Source organism: Vipera ursinii (genome assembly GCF_947247035.1).
Source record: "Vipera ursinii genome assembly, chromosome: 3".
Taxonomy (NCBI): Eukaryota; Metazoa; Chordata; class Lepidosauria; order Squamata; family Viperidae; genus Vipera; species Vipera ursinii.
Window position 1 is genome coordinate 33,452,600 of NC_139516.1, and position 15,362 is coordinate 33,467,961.

At 37.7% G+C, this 15,362-nt stretch overlaps 1 protein-coding gene across 1 annotated transcript in view; it reads left to right on the top strand.

The window, feature by feature from the left end:
- The window catches only part of LOC310638170 (fer-1-like protein 4), a gene marked incomplete at its 5' end in the record, with an annotated part of 67,854 nt that overhangs the window by 48,941 nt on the left and 3,551 nt on the right, over nt 1-15,362 (top strand). Inside the window, 10 exons of the mRNA XM_083358997.1 lie at nt 2,912-3,043; nt 4,539-4,649; nt 5,209-5,336; nt 5,806-5,976; nt 6,167-6,321; nt 7,147-7,325; nt 9,260-9,345; nt 10,002-10,100; nt 11,217-11,458; nt 14,821-15,104. Coding sequence (XP_083215123.1) covers nt 2,912-3,043; nt 4,539-4,649; nt 5,209-5,336; nt 5,806-5,976; nt 6,167-6,321; nt 7,147-7,325; nt 9,260-9,345; nt 10,002-10,100; nt 11,217-11,458; nt 14,821-15,104 — 1,587 coding nt within the window. The remainder of the gene's footprint in view (nt 1-2,911; nt 3,044-4,538; nt 4,650-5,208; nt 5,337-5,805; nt 5,977-6,166; nt 6,322-7,146; nt 7,326-9,259; nt 9,346-10,001; nt 10,101-11,216; nt 11,459-14,820; nt 15,105-15,362) is intronic.

The following is a 15,362-nucleotide window of genomic DNA, read 5'->3' on the forward strand; positions in this document are numbered from 1 at the left end:
TAATTTCTTTCCCATAAATTTTGCCATTTTTCTAATTCTATATTGTATCCAAAAACTTTTGTCCATCTTATCATTGTTTCTTTAACTTGTTTGCTCTCCATTTCCAGTATTAATAAAAAATTATACATTTTCTCAATTAGTTTCTCATCTGAAGTTAACAAAGTCTTAAGAAATGCTGTTTGTTCTTTATAAAATCCATACAGTTTAACGTCTTTTTCATATCTAGTTTGCATTTGTAAATGTGCCCACCACGACAAGTTGGTACTCTGATGATGATGATGATGATGATGATGATGATGATGATAATAATAATAATAATAATAATAATAATAATAATAATAATAATAATAATAAAGTTGGAAGGGACCTTGGAGGTCATCTAGTCCAACCCCCTGCTCAGGCAGGAAACCTTATACCATTTCAGGCAAATGGCTGTCCAGTCTCTTCTTAAAAACCTCCAGCGTTGGAGCATTCACCACCTCTGGAGGCAGGTTGTTCCACTGGTTAATTGTTCTAACTGTCAGGAAGTTTCTCCTTAGTTCTAGGTTGCTTCTTTCCTTGACTAGTTTCCATCCGTTGCTTCTTGATTTTCCAGTTCTTGTTTAGATTTTAAATTCCCTTCAGCATTTAGAATATCTCCATATGTCCAGATTTTTTCAAAATCCACCAAATTTCGATGTACAAATGCTTTCATGGTTGACAACCACCCTGGAATTTTCAGGTATATTCTACTTTTAATTTTTCCCCATACTATTAACAATGCATTTCTTATACAGTGATTTTGGAAATACTTATGAATTCTATTTTTCCCATACCATAAAAAAGAATGCCACCCCAATTGTAAATCATGCCCCTCCAAATATAACAACCTTTTGTTTCTAAGAGTTAGTTATCCATTCTTTTTAAGATGCTTGATAGTACAAAGCCCATTCCAGTAGCCCAAATCCTCCATTTTCCTTAGCATCTTGTAACGTTTTCATCTTAATTCTAGCTTTCTTTCCTTGCCAAACAAATTTCAGAATTAATGAATTTAAATCTTGAAAGAATTTTTTCTCAAGTTTTATCGGAATTGTTTGGAATAGAAATAGAATTTCCAGCAATACATTCATTTTCACTGTAGCAATTCTTCCTAGTATTGACAATTGCAGATTTTTCCAAGTCCAATTTTATTTGATTCAATAATTTTGTATAGTTATCTTCTTTTATTGTTGAACATCTTGCCGATAAATGTATATCCAAATATTTAACCTTTTTCACTATCTGTAATTCTGTTTTTTCTGACATTTGCTCTTTTTTTTGTTTATCTGTGAGATTCTTGACTATTACTTTAGTTTTTTCTCTACTTATTTTTAGTCCTGCCATTTCTCCATAGTGTTCTATCTTTCCCAGTAATTTAGGAATCATCTCCCAAGGTTCTTCTAAGATAGATCATATTATCATCATCCTTTGTATAACAGCCACCCATGAGTCAGTCTCTTCCAAATATATTGGACCATAAACACTGGACATCATTGGTCATGACTGTGCAATCAAGAGCAACCAAAGTCTAACACATTAGGATGGTAATGGATAGAAAGAAGCTGTGATGGGAAACATGTTGATGATTGGAGTTACACTTTGTGGGAAAATGTGAGGACAAAGGTGGGCAGGGGAATGATATAGAAATAGCAGAGCTTTGCATGTATGACCAAGATTTTGTGCCAAAAAAGCCAACACAGTGCTAGGCTGCATTAACAGAGGGATAGAATCAAGATCAAGTGAAGTACTAATACCACTTTACAATGCTTTGGTAAGGCCACACCTGGAATACTGCATCCAGTTTTGGCCACCACGATGTAAAAAAGATGTCGAGACTCTAGAAAGGGTACAGAGAAGAGCAACCAAGATGATTAGGGGGCTGGAGGCTAAAACATATAGGGAACGGTTGCTGGAATTGGGTATGTGTAGTTTAATGAAGAGAAGGGTGAGGGGTGACATGATAGCAGTGTTCCAATATCTCAGGGGCTACCACAAAGAAGAGGGAGTCAAGCTATTCTCCAAAGCACCTGAAAGCAGGACAAGAAGCAACGGATGGAAACTAGTCAAGGAGTGAAGCAACCTAGAACTAAGGAGAAACTTCCTGACAGAACAATTAACCAGTGGAACAACCTGCCTCCAGAGGTGGTGAATGCTCCAACACTGGAGGCTTTTAAGAAGAGACTGGACAGCCATTTGCCTGAAATGGTATAGGGTTTCCTGCCTGAGCAGGGGGTTGGACTAGATGACCTCCAAGGTCCCTTCCAACTTTATATTATTATTATTATTATTATTATTATTATTATTATTATTATTATTATTATTGTTATTATTAAAATAAATGATACTGAATCTGTTTTAGAGTTTGTTTTCTTGGCAGAAAGCTTACTACCAGTTTTCAATCAACAGTGATCAGAAAGAGTTCCAAGAACTGCAGAAAATGAATTAGGGGGAGTTGGTTGTATCTTTGGGACAGAAAGTTGCCTAGCCTTCATTTATAGTATTATCTACATCAGTGTTTCCCAACCTTAGGAACTTGAAGATGCGTGGACTTCAACTCCCAGAATTCCCCAGCCAGCTATGTTGGCTGGGGAATTCTGGGAGTTGAAGTCCACGCATCTTCAAGTTCCTAAGGTTGGGAAACGCTGATCTACATTACCTGTCTGTGAAAATGTTATCTGTTGAAATAGAATTACAACCCATATCTGACTGATAATATGAATTTTGAACACAATAGGAACAATATAGAACACAAAAAGGAACAGGATAAACAGCAAAAAAAATGAAACATTGAATCTGTCACTACAAAAATTGTCTTTGTTTGCAGTTGGTACAGTTTTCTGTTCTGTTCTAATTCAGATTATGTTCAATTACCATAGTGCACATTTTATTCCAGATTTATAGTTCAGAACTAGAGAATGAGTTTGGCAATTTTGAGGACTGGTTATGTATTTTTCCACTTCATCGTGGAAAGGTTAATGAAGATGAAGATGGGAATGAGGAAGAAAAATTTGTTGGGAAATACAAGGTAGGAACCCCATTGAATCATATTCACTAATACTATTTGATTTTGTTCCACAGTAATAATGATAATGATTTTATTCCTATTAGTACTAATTTGTTTGGCATAGGGGCTCGTCAATGTGTTACAATTCAGTCTTACTCATTCCCTTATAAAATGTAAGCTTTATTGACTTTAATGGAATGATCACCCAGTAGCTTTGCTATGTGCTTTCCATAGTTCTTGACCCAGCTTTCTGTTGCTACAGCATGGAGATATCTTTGTTTTTTTCTTTTTTTACAAGTGGTGAACTTTCTTTGGCAGGAGATAAATATTGGATCCAAATCCTAATTTGGGAATATGACTGCTGATCTGAAAGAAAGTCTGTTTTAACACAATCTATTATTGCAGCACATTCACTCCAAAGTTTCAACTGGTTCAGAATATGATGGGCTTCCATAGCATCGTTGCTCCATGAGCTGCAGTGGTTGCCAGTGTACTTTTGAGTGTGATTCAAGGTGTTGGGTTATTATCTAAAAAGGTACGGCCTGTCTTCCACAGTTTCTACCAATCTGGTATGAACTGGCAAAGTGGGCATTTTCCAGGTCACTCTTGATTAAATAGTGTCATGTTTCAGGATGCAGGAAGTGTGTGTTCTCTGGCCTCTGAAATGAGGTTCCTCCTGAGGTTTGCATGGTTCCTACATGGATGATGTTCTAGAAGGTCTTGAAAAACTGGCTATTTATTCTGGCCTTGGGGTAGGATAGGTGTTTGTATCTACATTGTTGTTGTTGTTGTTGTTAGTTGCGAAGTCGTGTCCGACCCATCGCGACCCTATGGACAATGTTCCTCCAGGCTTTCCTGTCCTCTGCCATCTTCTGGGCTCCATTTAAGCTCACGCCTACTGCTTCAGTGACTCCATCCAGCCACCTCATTCTCTGTTGTCCCCTTCTTCTATTGCCCTCAATCTTTCCCAGCATTAGGCTCTTCTCCAGTGAGTCCTTCCTCCTCATTAGGTGGCCAAAGTATTTGAGTTTTAGCTTCAGGATCTGGCCTTTTAAAGAGCAGTCAGGGTTGATCTCCTCTAGGACTGACCGGTTTGATCGCCTTGCAGTCCAAGGGACTCGCAGGAGTCTTCTCCAGCACCAGAGTTCAAAGGCCTCAATTCTTTTGCGCTCAGCCTTTCTTATGGTCCAACTTTCACTGCCATACATTGCAACTGGGAAGACCATAGCCTAGCCTTGTTGTTAGGATTGCTTTATTGTAAGTATTTTGCACTTTTATACTTGTTCAGGTTAATATTTTGTTTTTTGTTGCTTATATATTATTGCACCGGGAATTGTTGAGACTGGGTTGGAGTCAGATAGCAGCTATATTTAATAAATGAATATTAATTAATTAAAAGTTAGATATATTCTGCTAGGGGAAGTGAATAGCTTCTTTTCATCAATAGGGCTTTTCAGAATATAAATTACTAGAAAAATATTGTATAAACAGCACATTCTTCCCAACTCCACTGCAGGGTTCATTCTATGTTTATCGAGCTGAAGAGGCAGGTCCAGAGCATAAGATCTCCCAAGGCATCCCCAGAAATAGACCCATCAAGGTTCTTGTCAGAATTTATATTGTCAAAGTAAGTATTTTGACTTCATATACATAAATACAGATTTCTGATTTAGGATTCTAATCTTTCTTGAGGTACATTGCAGACAGGTTGATTTCCAAAGCACAATCTGTTTCTTTTACTGATTCTGTCATTATTTCAAACCTGGCCATTACTTATTTATTGTGCTCTTAAGTGCTATTCTTTCATAAATTGAAAAGTAAAATATTATTACAGAACTTTCTTCTGACATTCACAGGTTGGGTATTTTCAAATAAAAAATTCCTAGTGATGTTGTTGCCCCTCCCTTGCAGATTGTTTTGCTGTTAGGAAAATAGACCCAGTATTGGGAAAATATAGGAGAATTAAATATGGAAGTTACTGTTTATAAACCATGAACTCTCCAAGGTGATTGCATTAGGAAAAATTCATTTGTAAGCAATCTAAGTCTTTTTTTCAGACGGGAAGATATAGGTTTACCACAAACTGCATGAAATTCCATTATATTGATTCCACACCAATTTGTAGAATTCTTTTTGTTCTGTGCTTTTGTATTCTGCCATTATATCACATGATGCTGTTTCTTTAGGCAACTAATTTGACACCAGCAGATCCCAATGGCAAAGCAGATCCTTACCTTGTGGTAAAGATTGGCAAACAACAAAAAGACACCAAGGACCGATATATCCCAAAACAGCTCAATCCAGTTTTTGGAGAGTAAGGATATGTTTTTATCTTGTATCAGTTATATCTTCTCTAAATTGATTCTTGTCTTACCACAAGATGTTCTCTATTTCAGAAGAATGTACCTGTTTGTTGTAAAGAGAAAGAGAGAAGCTGAGGTTATATCTAACAACTAATATGTTCATGAAAATAGGAGTAAAAGAAAGTAATCTGTTAGTAAAAAGAAACAATTGCAAGGGTCTGATACTTACCTGGCCATACAAGATAAAGAAGGAAGGTGGACCGGGGACTTTAAAATGAAAGAATGGTCTTTATCAATCTGCCAATGGATGCATCCAGCCAGTACTCTTTTAATTTTAGCATTTATGTTCACAAATACAAGTTAAAGGAAATGCTGCTATAGCAAGCAATAAAATAATTGTTGTACAGAAGCTATTTTGTTATGTTCTGTCTTTATTTGCTATCTGTCAATTATATATTTTTCTTTCTATCTCATCTTTAGAGTACTGGAGCTTTCAATATCCTTTCCTATAGAATCAGAACTCACTGTATCAATATTTGACCATGATTTGGTTGGATCTGATGATTTAATTGGGGAGACCAAAATTGACTTGGAGAACCGATTCTATAGCAATCACAGAGCCAATTGTGGAGTGGCCTCACAATATGACACGTAGGTATTATAGGAACAGCCAAGATGACTGAATCCCTCCCTCATTTTATTAGTATTCTGTAGCTTTGTCAACAGAGCTTAAGACACAATGCTTTCTGCCCTATCGGAACGCCGGCACTAATAAACTAGATTCATATCTAGTCTAAACTTGTTAAAATGCAACACACCTATATTTAATCATTTGTTACAGAGAAGGCTACAATATATGGCGAGATGCTTTCAAACCCACGCATATCTTGGAAAGTTTATGCAAGAAGAATGCACTCCCCTCAGCTGAATACAGGGCAGAGGAAGTCAAAGTAAATAACAAGATTTTTAAAATTCCCCCTGAAGCTTTTCCTGAAGGTAATGGTACATACCTCTGATATAATTTTTTTATTTCAAGGTTGCTGGAGATTTATTTCCAAAGCTGAGTGTGCATTTCCGTGTAATCCTGATTACCGTATTTTCCGGCGTATAAGACAACTGGGCATATAAGACGACCCCCCCCCCAACTTTTGAGATGATTTTCAAGATTTTTCGTCTTATACGCCGGAAAATCAGCGAGCCCGGGAAGGCATGCCCTCCCCTCTCACTGTGGAGGAAGCAGGGCAGGCTTGCGTCTGGCGGGAGCCAGCAGGGCAGTCCTGCGCACGCGCGCGCTCCCCAGCTGTTAAGGAGCACTCCTTAGCAGCTGGGGAGTGCGCGCGTGTGCAGGACTGCCCTGCTGGCTCCCACCCGACGCTCTTCCCTCTTGAGGCAGCATCCCCGAGGACTCCTTTTCTGCAGGGCCGGTAGCAGGCTGGTACAGAACGTCACACACCTATTTTCCTAAAGAGTACTATCCTAAACATATTTCAGACTATCCTCAAATCAGTTGAACCTCTTTTTATTTGAAAACTCACCCACCCACATATTTTTATATGTATATATTTGAATATATTTATCCAAATATATGTAGATATATTTGGGTGTGTAGTGTGTGTGTGAGAGAGATCACACATTCTAAATCTTTCAGCAGGAAAATATTAAAATATGAACTCCCAACAGCTGAGATAATTTTCCAAATTCAGTGGCACTACTATGGATACAAAATTAGAAATTGAAAATGAGTGGATGATGAAAAATCTCACACATAAATTACTGGATTAAATCCAGTCTTGATGGGATCTGTATTTTGTTATATTTCAGAAGCCTTGGCAAAAGACAACAAAGAAAGTAATGATGAAACCTGGTCTGCCTATGATGAGCACAAGGCTTTGTATGTTCTTCAACACTGGGATGAAATGCCCGAGTATGGATGCAAATTAGTACCAGAACACGTGGAAGTTCGATCCATTTACAATCTAGAAAACCCTGGCATACTCCAGGTAAAAGCAGAAAGTTGATATACAATAGCATTGTTATATTTTGCATGCAACATTTACATATGTAACTTTAAGAAGAGACTGGACAGCCATTTGTCTGAAATGGTAGAGGTTTTCCTGGCTGGGCAGGGGGTTGGACTAGATGACCTCCAAGGTCCCTTCCAACATTATTGTTGTTGTTGTTATCTGTAGCATAACAGCCATTGCCTGCAAAATATTTGTAGGAACACATGCATGGTCTGCTATTTAGCAAGGTCCTCTCTAAGATAACATAACTTATATATATATAAGATATTTCAACTCCCATAATAACCCTCTGTGGACAGAAGGCTGCTCTAGCACAATCATAGCCACAGGTTACTCTAGCCAAGTCAAACTCAGTTCCTGGTGACTTTATAGATATAACACTATAGTTTTCTTGGCATAATGATGAAAATGGTTTGCCATTATCTTCTTCCTGGATGGTTTTTTTTTTAATTTTGCTACCTTTCTGACAGCTCTTAGATTTCTTCAGGCTGTCCAATCCAATCACAAACTAAGCCTGAGTTAAATTTTTGAGACCAATCAAAGATGTTTAGGTGCTCAATCTATTTCATAATGCTGTTTTTGCTTGGTTTTGGCATTTGCTTATAAGCATTTGCTTATACTCCTACTCATAAATATTTTGTCTGGAAATATTTCAAGATATTGAAATTTCTTCAACCCTTCATTGAAAGAAGGCTGGATCCTTATTGTTGTTAGCCCCTATACCAATGATGGTGAAGCTTTTAGAGACCAAGTGCCCCAAAACCGCCCCCTCCCCACCTCCCGCTCCGCCCCATCCGCCCACTGCCTCCACGGCCAGCCGATCACCCAGGTGGCCCAGCAGCGCCATGGCGGCCATGCCCTCCACTGTGCCCCGCAGCATCATCTGCACGTGACGGGGTGTGAGGGCAGAGTCTTGTCCCTGCTGTGCACCCGGGGATGACTCTCCTCTGTGGGGCTGCTGGTAAGGAGGCGGCCATGGGGGAGGCACGGCTGGGGCGATGGCATGCGTGCCCACAGAGAGGGCTCTCAATGCCACTTCTAGCATGCGTGCTATAGGTTTGCCACCACTGGACTATACTTAGAGCCTGATTACACTTCACATAACTTGCAAAAATTGGCCTGTTTTAATTTATTTTGAACCAAATTATAGAGTGACTTATTTCTTTTCACATGTGAATCTAGGAAAATATCTGCATTTGGGTCAATGGAATGGTTTGTACAAATATAGAACCAGAAAAATAGAAATGAAACCAACAAACAAAGAGGTATTATGCTGATTTCTTTCCTCCAGGAGCATCTTTGTAAATATTTTCCTAAACTTTTTAGTCTGTTGTGATTTCAGTTACCCGATCTGTTTTAGTCCTGAATTTAGAGGAAATGGGGAGGGGACAATTCCTTCTGATTCAATCTTTCTGGACATTCCCCAAACAGGATGTTATTTAGCCAGCTTGGTTTGATATCTACAAACTGTTTTTTTCTTTTTTCTACACAACTTGACAAGACTGACTCAGGGCTAGCAGATGCCCCAAAGTCATACTGAGAATCTCCAGTTCTTCCCTACTTTGCAAAGGGATGAACTGGGGTTGAAGGAAGAATTCTGTTCCAACCAGCAAGTATATTCCTGGTACAACTTTCTGCTGAATTCATCTTCCACTTTTCAGGGCAGGTGTGAGCAAGGAACATGAAAAATGTTGGGGAAACAAGGATTAATGTTCTTGGACCTGACCTGACTCTCCTGGGCATAAATGAAAGGATGAATGAAAAATGCTGTTTAGTTGCCTAGACAACACATCCCAAGTTGCAGTGTAAAAATACAGATGCACGGAATAATACCAAGCAACTTAGGCTATTGACCAACAAAGGAGAGAACTTTTTGTTCAAGTGACTTTTTGTTGTTCTCATTTCTCCAGGGTTCTCTCCACATGTGGATCGACATGTTTCCAAATGATGTCCCTGCACCACCACCTGTCAACATCAAACCACGACTGCCAATCAGGTGGGGGGGACCTCTATGAACAGGAATGTGAATCAATACTTATTTTATCTTTATAGAATTTGTTGTGTATATTGTGCACTGGGAAAAGATCTGTAATTTGAAATTCTCTGATGCTGCAAACATCTAACCTTTTATCTACTTTCTAATGGCAAATTGCATCACATTGCATATGAATGAAAAGTGCATTTAATATTCTGGAAAAAGGTTTGCAGAATAATAGAATCAGTACAGTTAATTTCATCTGGATGCCTTTTCAAGTGGAAAAGTGCACACTTGTGGGTAATATGCTGTTAAGAATGGAAAGTAATGTATGTATAATAAATCAAGAGGAATATTCAGCTTTAGCTTGCCTAGATATTAATGAAGAGACTGGCTAGAGCCAAATTTAGACTAACTCAATGGTATACAAGAAGAATCTGTAATTCTATTATGGAAACCATGGAAATCATATTGAATTCGTGCTATTTTAGCATTAAACCAAATGCAGAGAATCTGCAATTGCTCTAAGGGTTTGTTTGTACCAAGGCCACTAGCAAGGGTCTTCACTACCACCCATCTTGTATGCATCTTTGCAATTAATTAACAGATCAACCAACCAATTACTCCGGATTTGCAAGAAAATCATTATTCTCTTTGGTTTTTTCCTTCTTTCCCAGTTATGAACTACGTGTTATTATCTGGAATACAGATGATGTGATTCTTGATGATGTCAATCCAATAACAGGAGAAATTTCCAGTGACATATATGTCAAAAGGTGCATTTGCTGGGATAGGTTAAAACAACCAGAAATCTGTCCCTGGGCCATTCTTTCCATTTCATTAAGTGTGCGAATTGGAGTTTAATATATTTTTGGATTTTCTTTTGCTATTTGGGAGTTAATCAGTTTAGCATGATTTTTCATTTTTGTAGCAAATATTACTCTACTGATATAGACTTTGGCTTGGGGTACCTAAATAAGGCTGCTGCTGCTTTTCTTCAAACTTACATATGAAAATGCAAAACAAGATAGTTGTTAACTGAATTATGCCCCATTTTAGGGCCATTTTTGCCACAGTTGTTAAGAGAATGACCGCAGTTTTTAAATAAATCATGCGGTTGTTAAGTGAATCCAGCTTCCTCAATGACTTTGCTTGTCGGAAGCCAGCTGGGAAGATTACAAATCACATGACTCCATGTGACCATGGAGATGCTGCAATGGTTTTAGTGTGAAGACCAGTCATAAATCACTTATTTTCAGGGTCGCTATAACTTTGAACGGTCACTAAACAAATGGTTGTAAGTCGAGGACTACCTGTATATAAAAATGTGGACATTTATAATGTGATGGAGGCTAGTGGGGGTGCAGCTGAGACATCTAACCTTTGGGCTTGAATGAGCAAATCTCCATTCCTTCCTACACTGTTACCTTATTTAGGATGTACAGGTAGTCTTTGACTTATGACTACAATTGAACCTAACTTTTCCATTGTTAAATGAGACATTTATTAAGTGAATTCCCCCCCATTTTACGACCTTTCTTGCCACAGTTGTTAAGTGAATCACTGCAGTTGATAAGTTATTAACATGGCTGTTAACTGAATCTGGCTTCCCTATTGATTTTGCTTGTCCAAAGGTTGCAAAAGGTGATTACATGAGCCTGGGACGCAGCAACTGTCATAAGTATGAACCAGTTGCCAAGCAACTGAATTTTGATCACATGATCATGGGAAACACTACAAAGATAGTGTGAAAAATGCTCGTAAGTCACCTTTTTCAGTGCCGTAACTTTGAACTGTCAGTAAAAGAACTGTTGTAAGTCGAGGACTACCTGTATTCTGAATCATCCCTATGTTAAAATGTTGCTAGATGCTAATGAAAATTTCTCCTGCAGCTGGATCAAAGGACTGGAGAAAGACAAGCAAGAAACAGATGTTCATTTTAATTCTTTGACTGGGGAAGGCAACTTCAACTGGCGGTTTGTGTTCCACTTTGATTATCTTCCAACTGAGAAAGAGATAACTTATAAAAAGAAGGATTCTATTTTTTCTCTGGAGGAGTCAGAATTCCGTGAACCAGCTGTCCTAGTCCTTCAGGTCTGGGACTATGACAGGATTTCAGCAAATGATTTCCTAGGTATTCTTCTAAAATAAATCGAATAAAATAAAATAAATAAATAAATGTACAGAATTTGAATGTTAGTTTGTGTGTGTTTGTGTGTGTGTGTGTGTGTGTGTGTGTGTGTGTGTGTGTGTGTGTAAAATTTTATTAGTTTTCTAATTTCACAATTAAACATTTTAAAAGCAACGTGGTGGCCAGGTAGTCAATAATTCAATAACATACATAAATCTTTAGCACAAATCTCAAGTTACAGCGTCAAATATTTCCTCTCTTTTTCCCTTAATATTTACTCTCTCATATTGAGCTAATATAGTTCTTGTTGTTATCAACTAAGTAAAACCATCTTTGTTACATTTATCAATAGTTTTTAGCTTATACATATCTTAATTGTGTTTGCATTCATTCCTTATATACCATCAATGTCCTGTTTTTGCTTTTTTTCTCCCCCAGGCTTTAATTTCCCCTCATTATTCAAGTTAACATTTGGTTTATTATAATTTCCAAGCTTTAGCGGTTCCCTTATCTCAACTTCTACTTTTTTCCCTTTTTTCTAACAAAATCTAAAATTCTAAATACACATCTTGTCTATTTGCATTTAATCTTATTCTATTTTCTAAAAGTTATCTATTTTTCACCATATTAAACTAAAAGTCTATTAAATTTATTACACATCTTACCTATTCAATTATAATGTTACTTTATTTTCTAAAAATTATGTATTTTCCACCATATTCAACCCACTTAATCAATAGCATAAAATCCCCTCTACTAGATCAAAACCCTAGTTTCTTTCAGCCTTACTCTGGCCTTTTTCCTTTGCTAACAGTTCTCCCTCTATTGTTATATGCATTATTTGAAATAAGAAAGACCATTTAATTACAGTTTTATGGGAAGGACTAGCCCAATTATATTCATTGTAATCTCCTCTCTATTACTCCAATTTTCCACAATTGTCCTGATAAATTTATCTTCCATTCAGTCTGTTCTTCCTTTTCCTCAAATTTCTTCTGATTTATGTAAAAAGTCTTTTCCATTTTCAGTGTTATCACTCTCTTTTCTAATTTTCCCGTTGGCAGGATCTGTTGGTCAGTTGGGTCTTCTGTCTTAGTATTTAGTTGTTCCACTTCTCCTGTCACTTGCTGCATTGTTAGTTCTTTGGTTGTAGTCAAGATCTGGGTTTGTATATCTAAGTTGGCATCTTGTTCCTTTATGTTGCTTCTTATTTTGTTACATGCTGAAAGAATGGATTCATGTATTGATTTCAACATAAAAAGGATTTTCTCCTGATGTTTATCCATATTCTCTTGATAATGTTAGCTTGTTTTAGTGCATGCAAATAGGAGAAAATTTAAGAAAAAAAGATCTTATATAATTTTGTTTGCAATTATATGAAATTGATCTGCTACTTAAAGGTGTTCTGTTCTTCTACTAAGCTGGTTAATATGAAATAAAAAGGGAGCCAGAAACAGGAAAAAGAACTATTTCAATTCCCACTATTATTTAGAGGACATGTCCCAGAATGCCAGGGACAATTTAGCAAGAGCCTCTTCTCCTTGTTCAGTTTTGAATGTTTTATGCAGCTATAGGTAGCAAAAGCAGTAAAGGAGAAAAATGAATATACAGCACTACCCAGTGGTTACCAAGATATTACAATATAAGGTCTAGACTCTAGAATGTCAGGGTGAGTTTATGAGTTCAGAAGCATTGATCAAGTCTCTTTGGCTCTCAGTCACATTTATTTACAGACAGTCCTTAACTTACAACCACAATTCGGACCAGAATTTCCACTGCTAAGTAAGGAGGTTGTTCAGTGAATCATGCCAGCTTTTATGTTCTTTTGCCATAGTTGTTAAGCAAAGCGCTGCAGTTGTTAAGTGAATCATGCAGTCCTTAAATGAAACTGGCTTTCCCCATTGAATTTGCTCATCTGAAGCTGGCCGCGAAGGTCTCAGTGCTATGACCCTGGGATGCTACAACTATCGTAAATGCATGCTGATTGCCAAGTGCCTGAATTTTAATCACAGGACTATGGGAATGTTACAACAGTTGTCAGTGTGAGTTGCAAGTTCATTTGTTTGGTGTCCTTGTAACTTTCAATGGTCACCAAATGAGTCGTTGTAAGTTGAGGAAGACCTGTATTACATTTGTTTGCCTAATTATTTAGCAAGTAAAATACCAGATGCCTCTGCCAAGAAGCCAAGCAAGATTAGGTCTAATTAATTCTTGCTGGGTGATCACCAGAAATTCCAGGGAAACAGAATAGGCTAAAAAGTCAAGAAACATTGTGGAAGAAGAAAATGGCAAGCCACTTTGCTACTATTACCAGGATAACTATTTGGATATATCCAAACAAGCTTCAGTTGAGGGTCCCTTAAGTTTAAACAATTTCTGGTATGCCTGGGTAGGTTTTCTTAGCTACATAGGAAGATCTATATGAACATCAGGAACTGCTTTACAAAGAGGTCAGAATGTTTTGTGTTGCCAGTGTAGAGCTATGGGTATCAGAGCTAGAAGAACCAAGGACAGATGAAACCTGAAACCAGATAGTCCATTGGGAGTGCAAAGATGAAGACCACAGATAGATTCTATAAAGCTAATTCCAATGTGGGTTGGTACATTGTGTGTATATATAGTTGGCAACTGCAAGTTTTCTGCAGCATCTTTAATCAAACAAGGTTATAAATGAGTTTATTCTCTGCTCTGAGTAACAAACTGAGTGAAGCTTGAAGGTGGGAAGTTCCCTGAAATGAACTTCACCAGCTATGAGAGTTATGCAGGGATACAGTAAAACAACAAAATCGGAGAAGATTAGAAAAGGAAGCCATTTTATATTTCTTCTTTCCCAGGAGAACCCAGTGATCAGCCTGATCAATTGGGTTAGGTCATGTGCTGCAGTTATTATATCTACCTTCAGTCTGTATTTCATCAGTAGCACCAGATTTAGCCATCTGTGATAATGGTGCATAATTGTATCAAATGATAGTTCCATAAGATTAGTAGTAGATGGACTTTGTTCAAGAATTGATTAAAGAATATTTCTTCAGCCTCAGAATATAGACTTCTTGTACTATCTTTAAGAGGAAGTTTGAAGAAAGGGAGGTTCACATTTTTTTTTTCTCAAGCCAGATTGCTGTGCCCTCTTTTTCTGTATGTGACTTGGTCAAAACATCTTACAAGCGTCTTTCTACTTATGCCATGCTATTGGGAGGCTGATGGTTAGAAGGTCCTGCCTTGAGCAGGATTCAACAAGATGACATTAAGATGTCATATTGTAATTTCTGCAATTCTGTAATTTCCGGTTTAGCAATTATTGCATATATTATATATTATATAAGTGGGTGAGTGCCTGAGATTCTCTGCTTTTTGCACCTTTCTAGGAGCCATTGAGTTAAAGCTGAATGATATGGTGAGAGCTGCCAAGAGTTCAGAGCAGTGCACTATCAAGATGGCCAAGGAAAAGGCCGTGCCACGGTTTTCTATCTTCCGAAACAAACGAATGAAAGGGTGGTGGCCCTTCGTTAAATTGAAAAGTCAGGAAGACATTGAAAGGGAAGAGAGGGAGGCTAAGCAGAAGAAGAAGAAGAAGAAGAAATGGAGGAGATCAGTTAAGCCAGAAGACGTTGAGTTTTCAGATCCTAGTGGGAACATCTTCATCTTAACTGTAAGAAAACATGCAGCAATATTGAAGTGGTGCCTGAAAGGCTAAGATATAAATGTGCGGTCTCAAACCCAGTTTTTATTTTAGGGTTCCCATTCCTTTAAAACATGTCTGTTTTCCTGGTCTTCTTATTCCTACTTCCCTCTTTATCTGAGATGAATCTGGCAGACCCTACTTTTCTGACAGTTGTGATGCTTTCTTTTGAAATTGCCTTTTACAGAAAGTCACCAGGGTGAATCCATCTTCAGTTTCCAGATATTA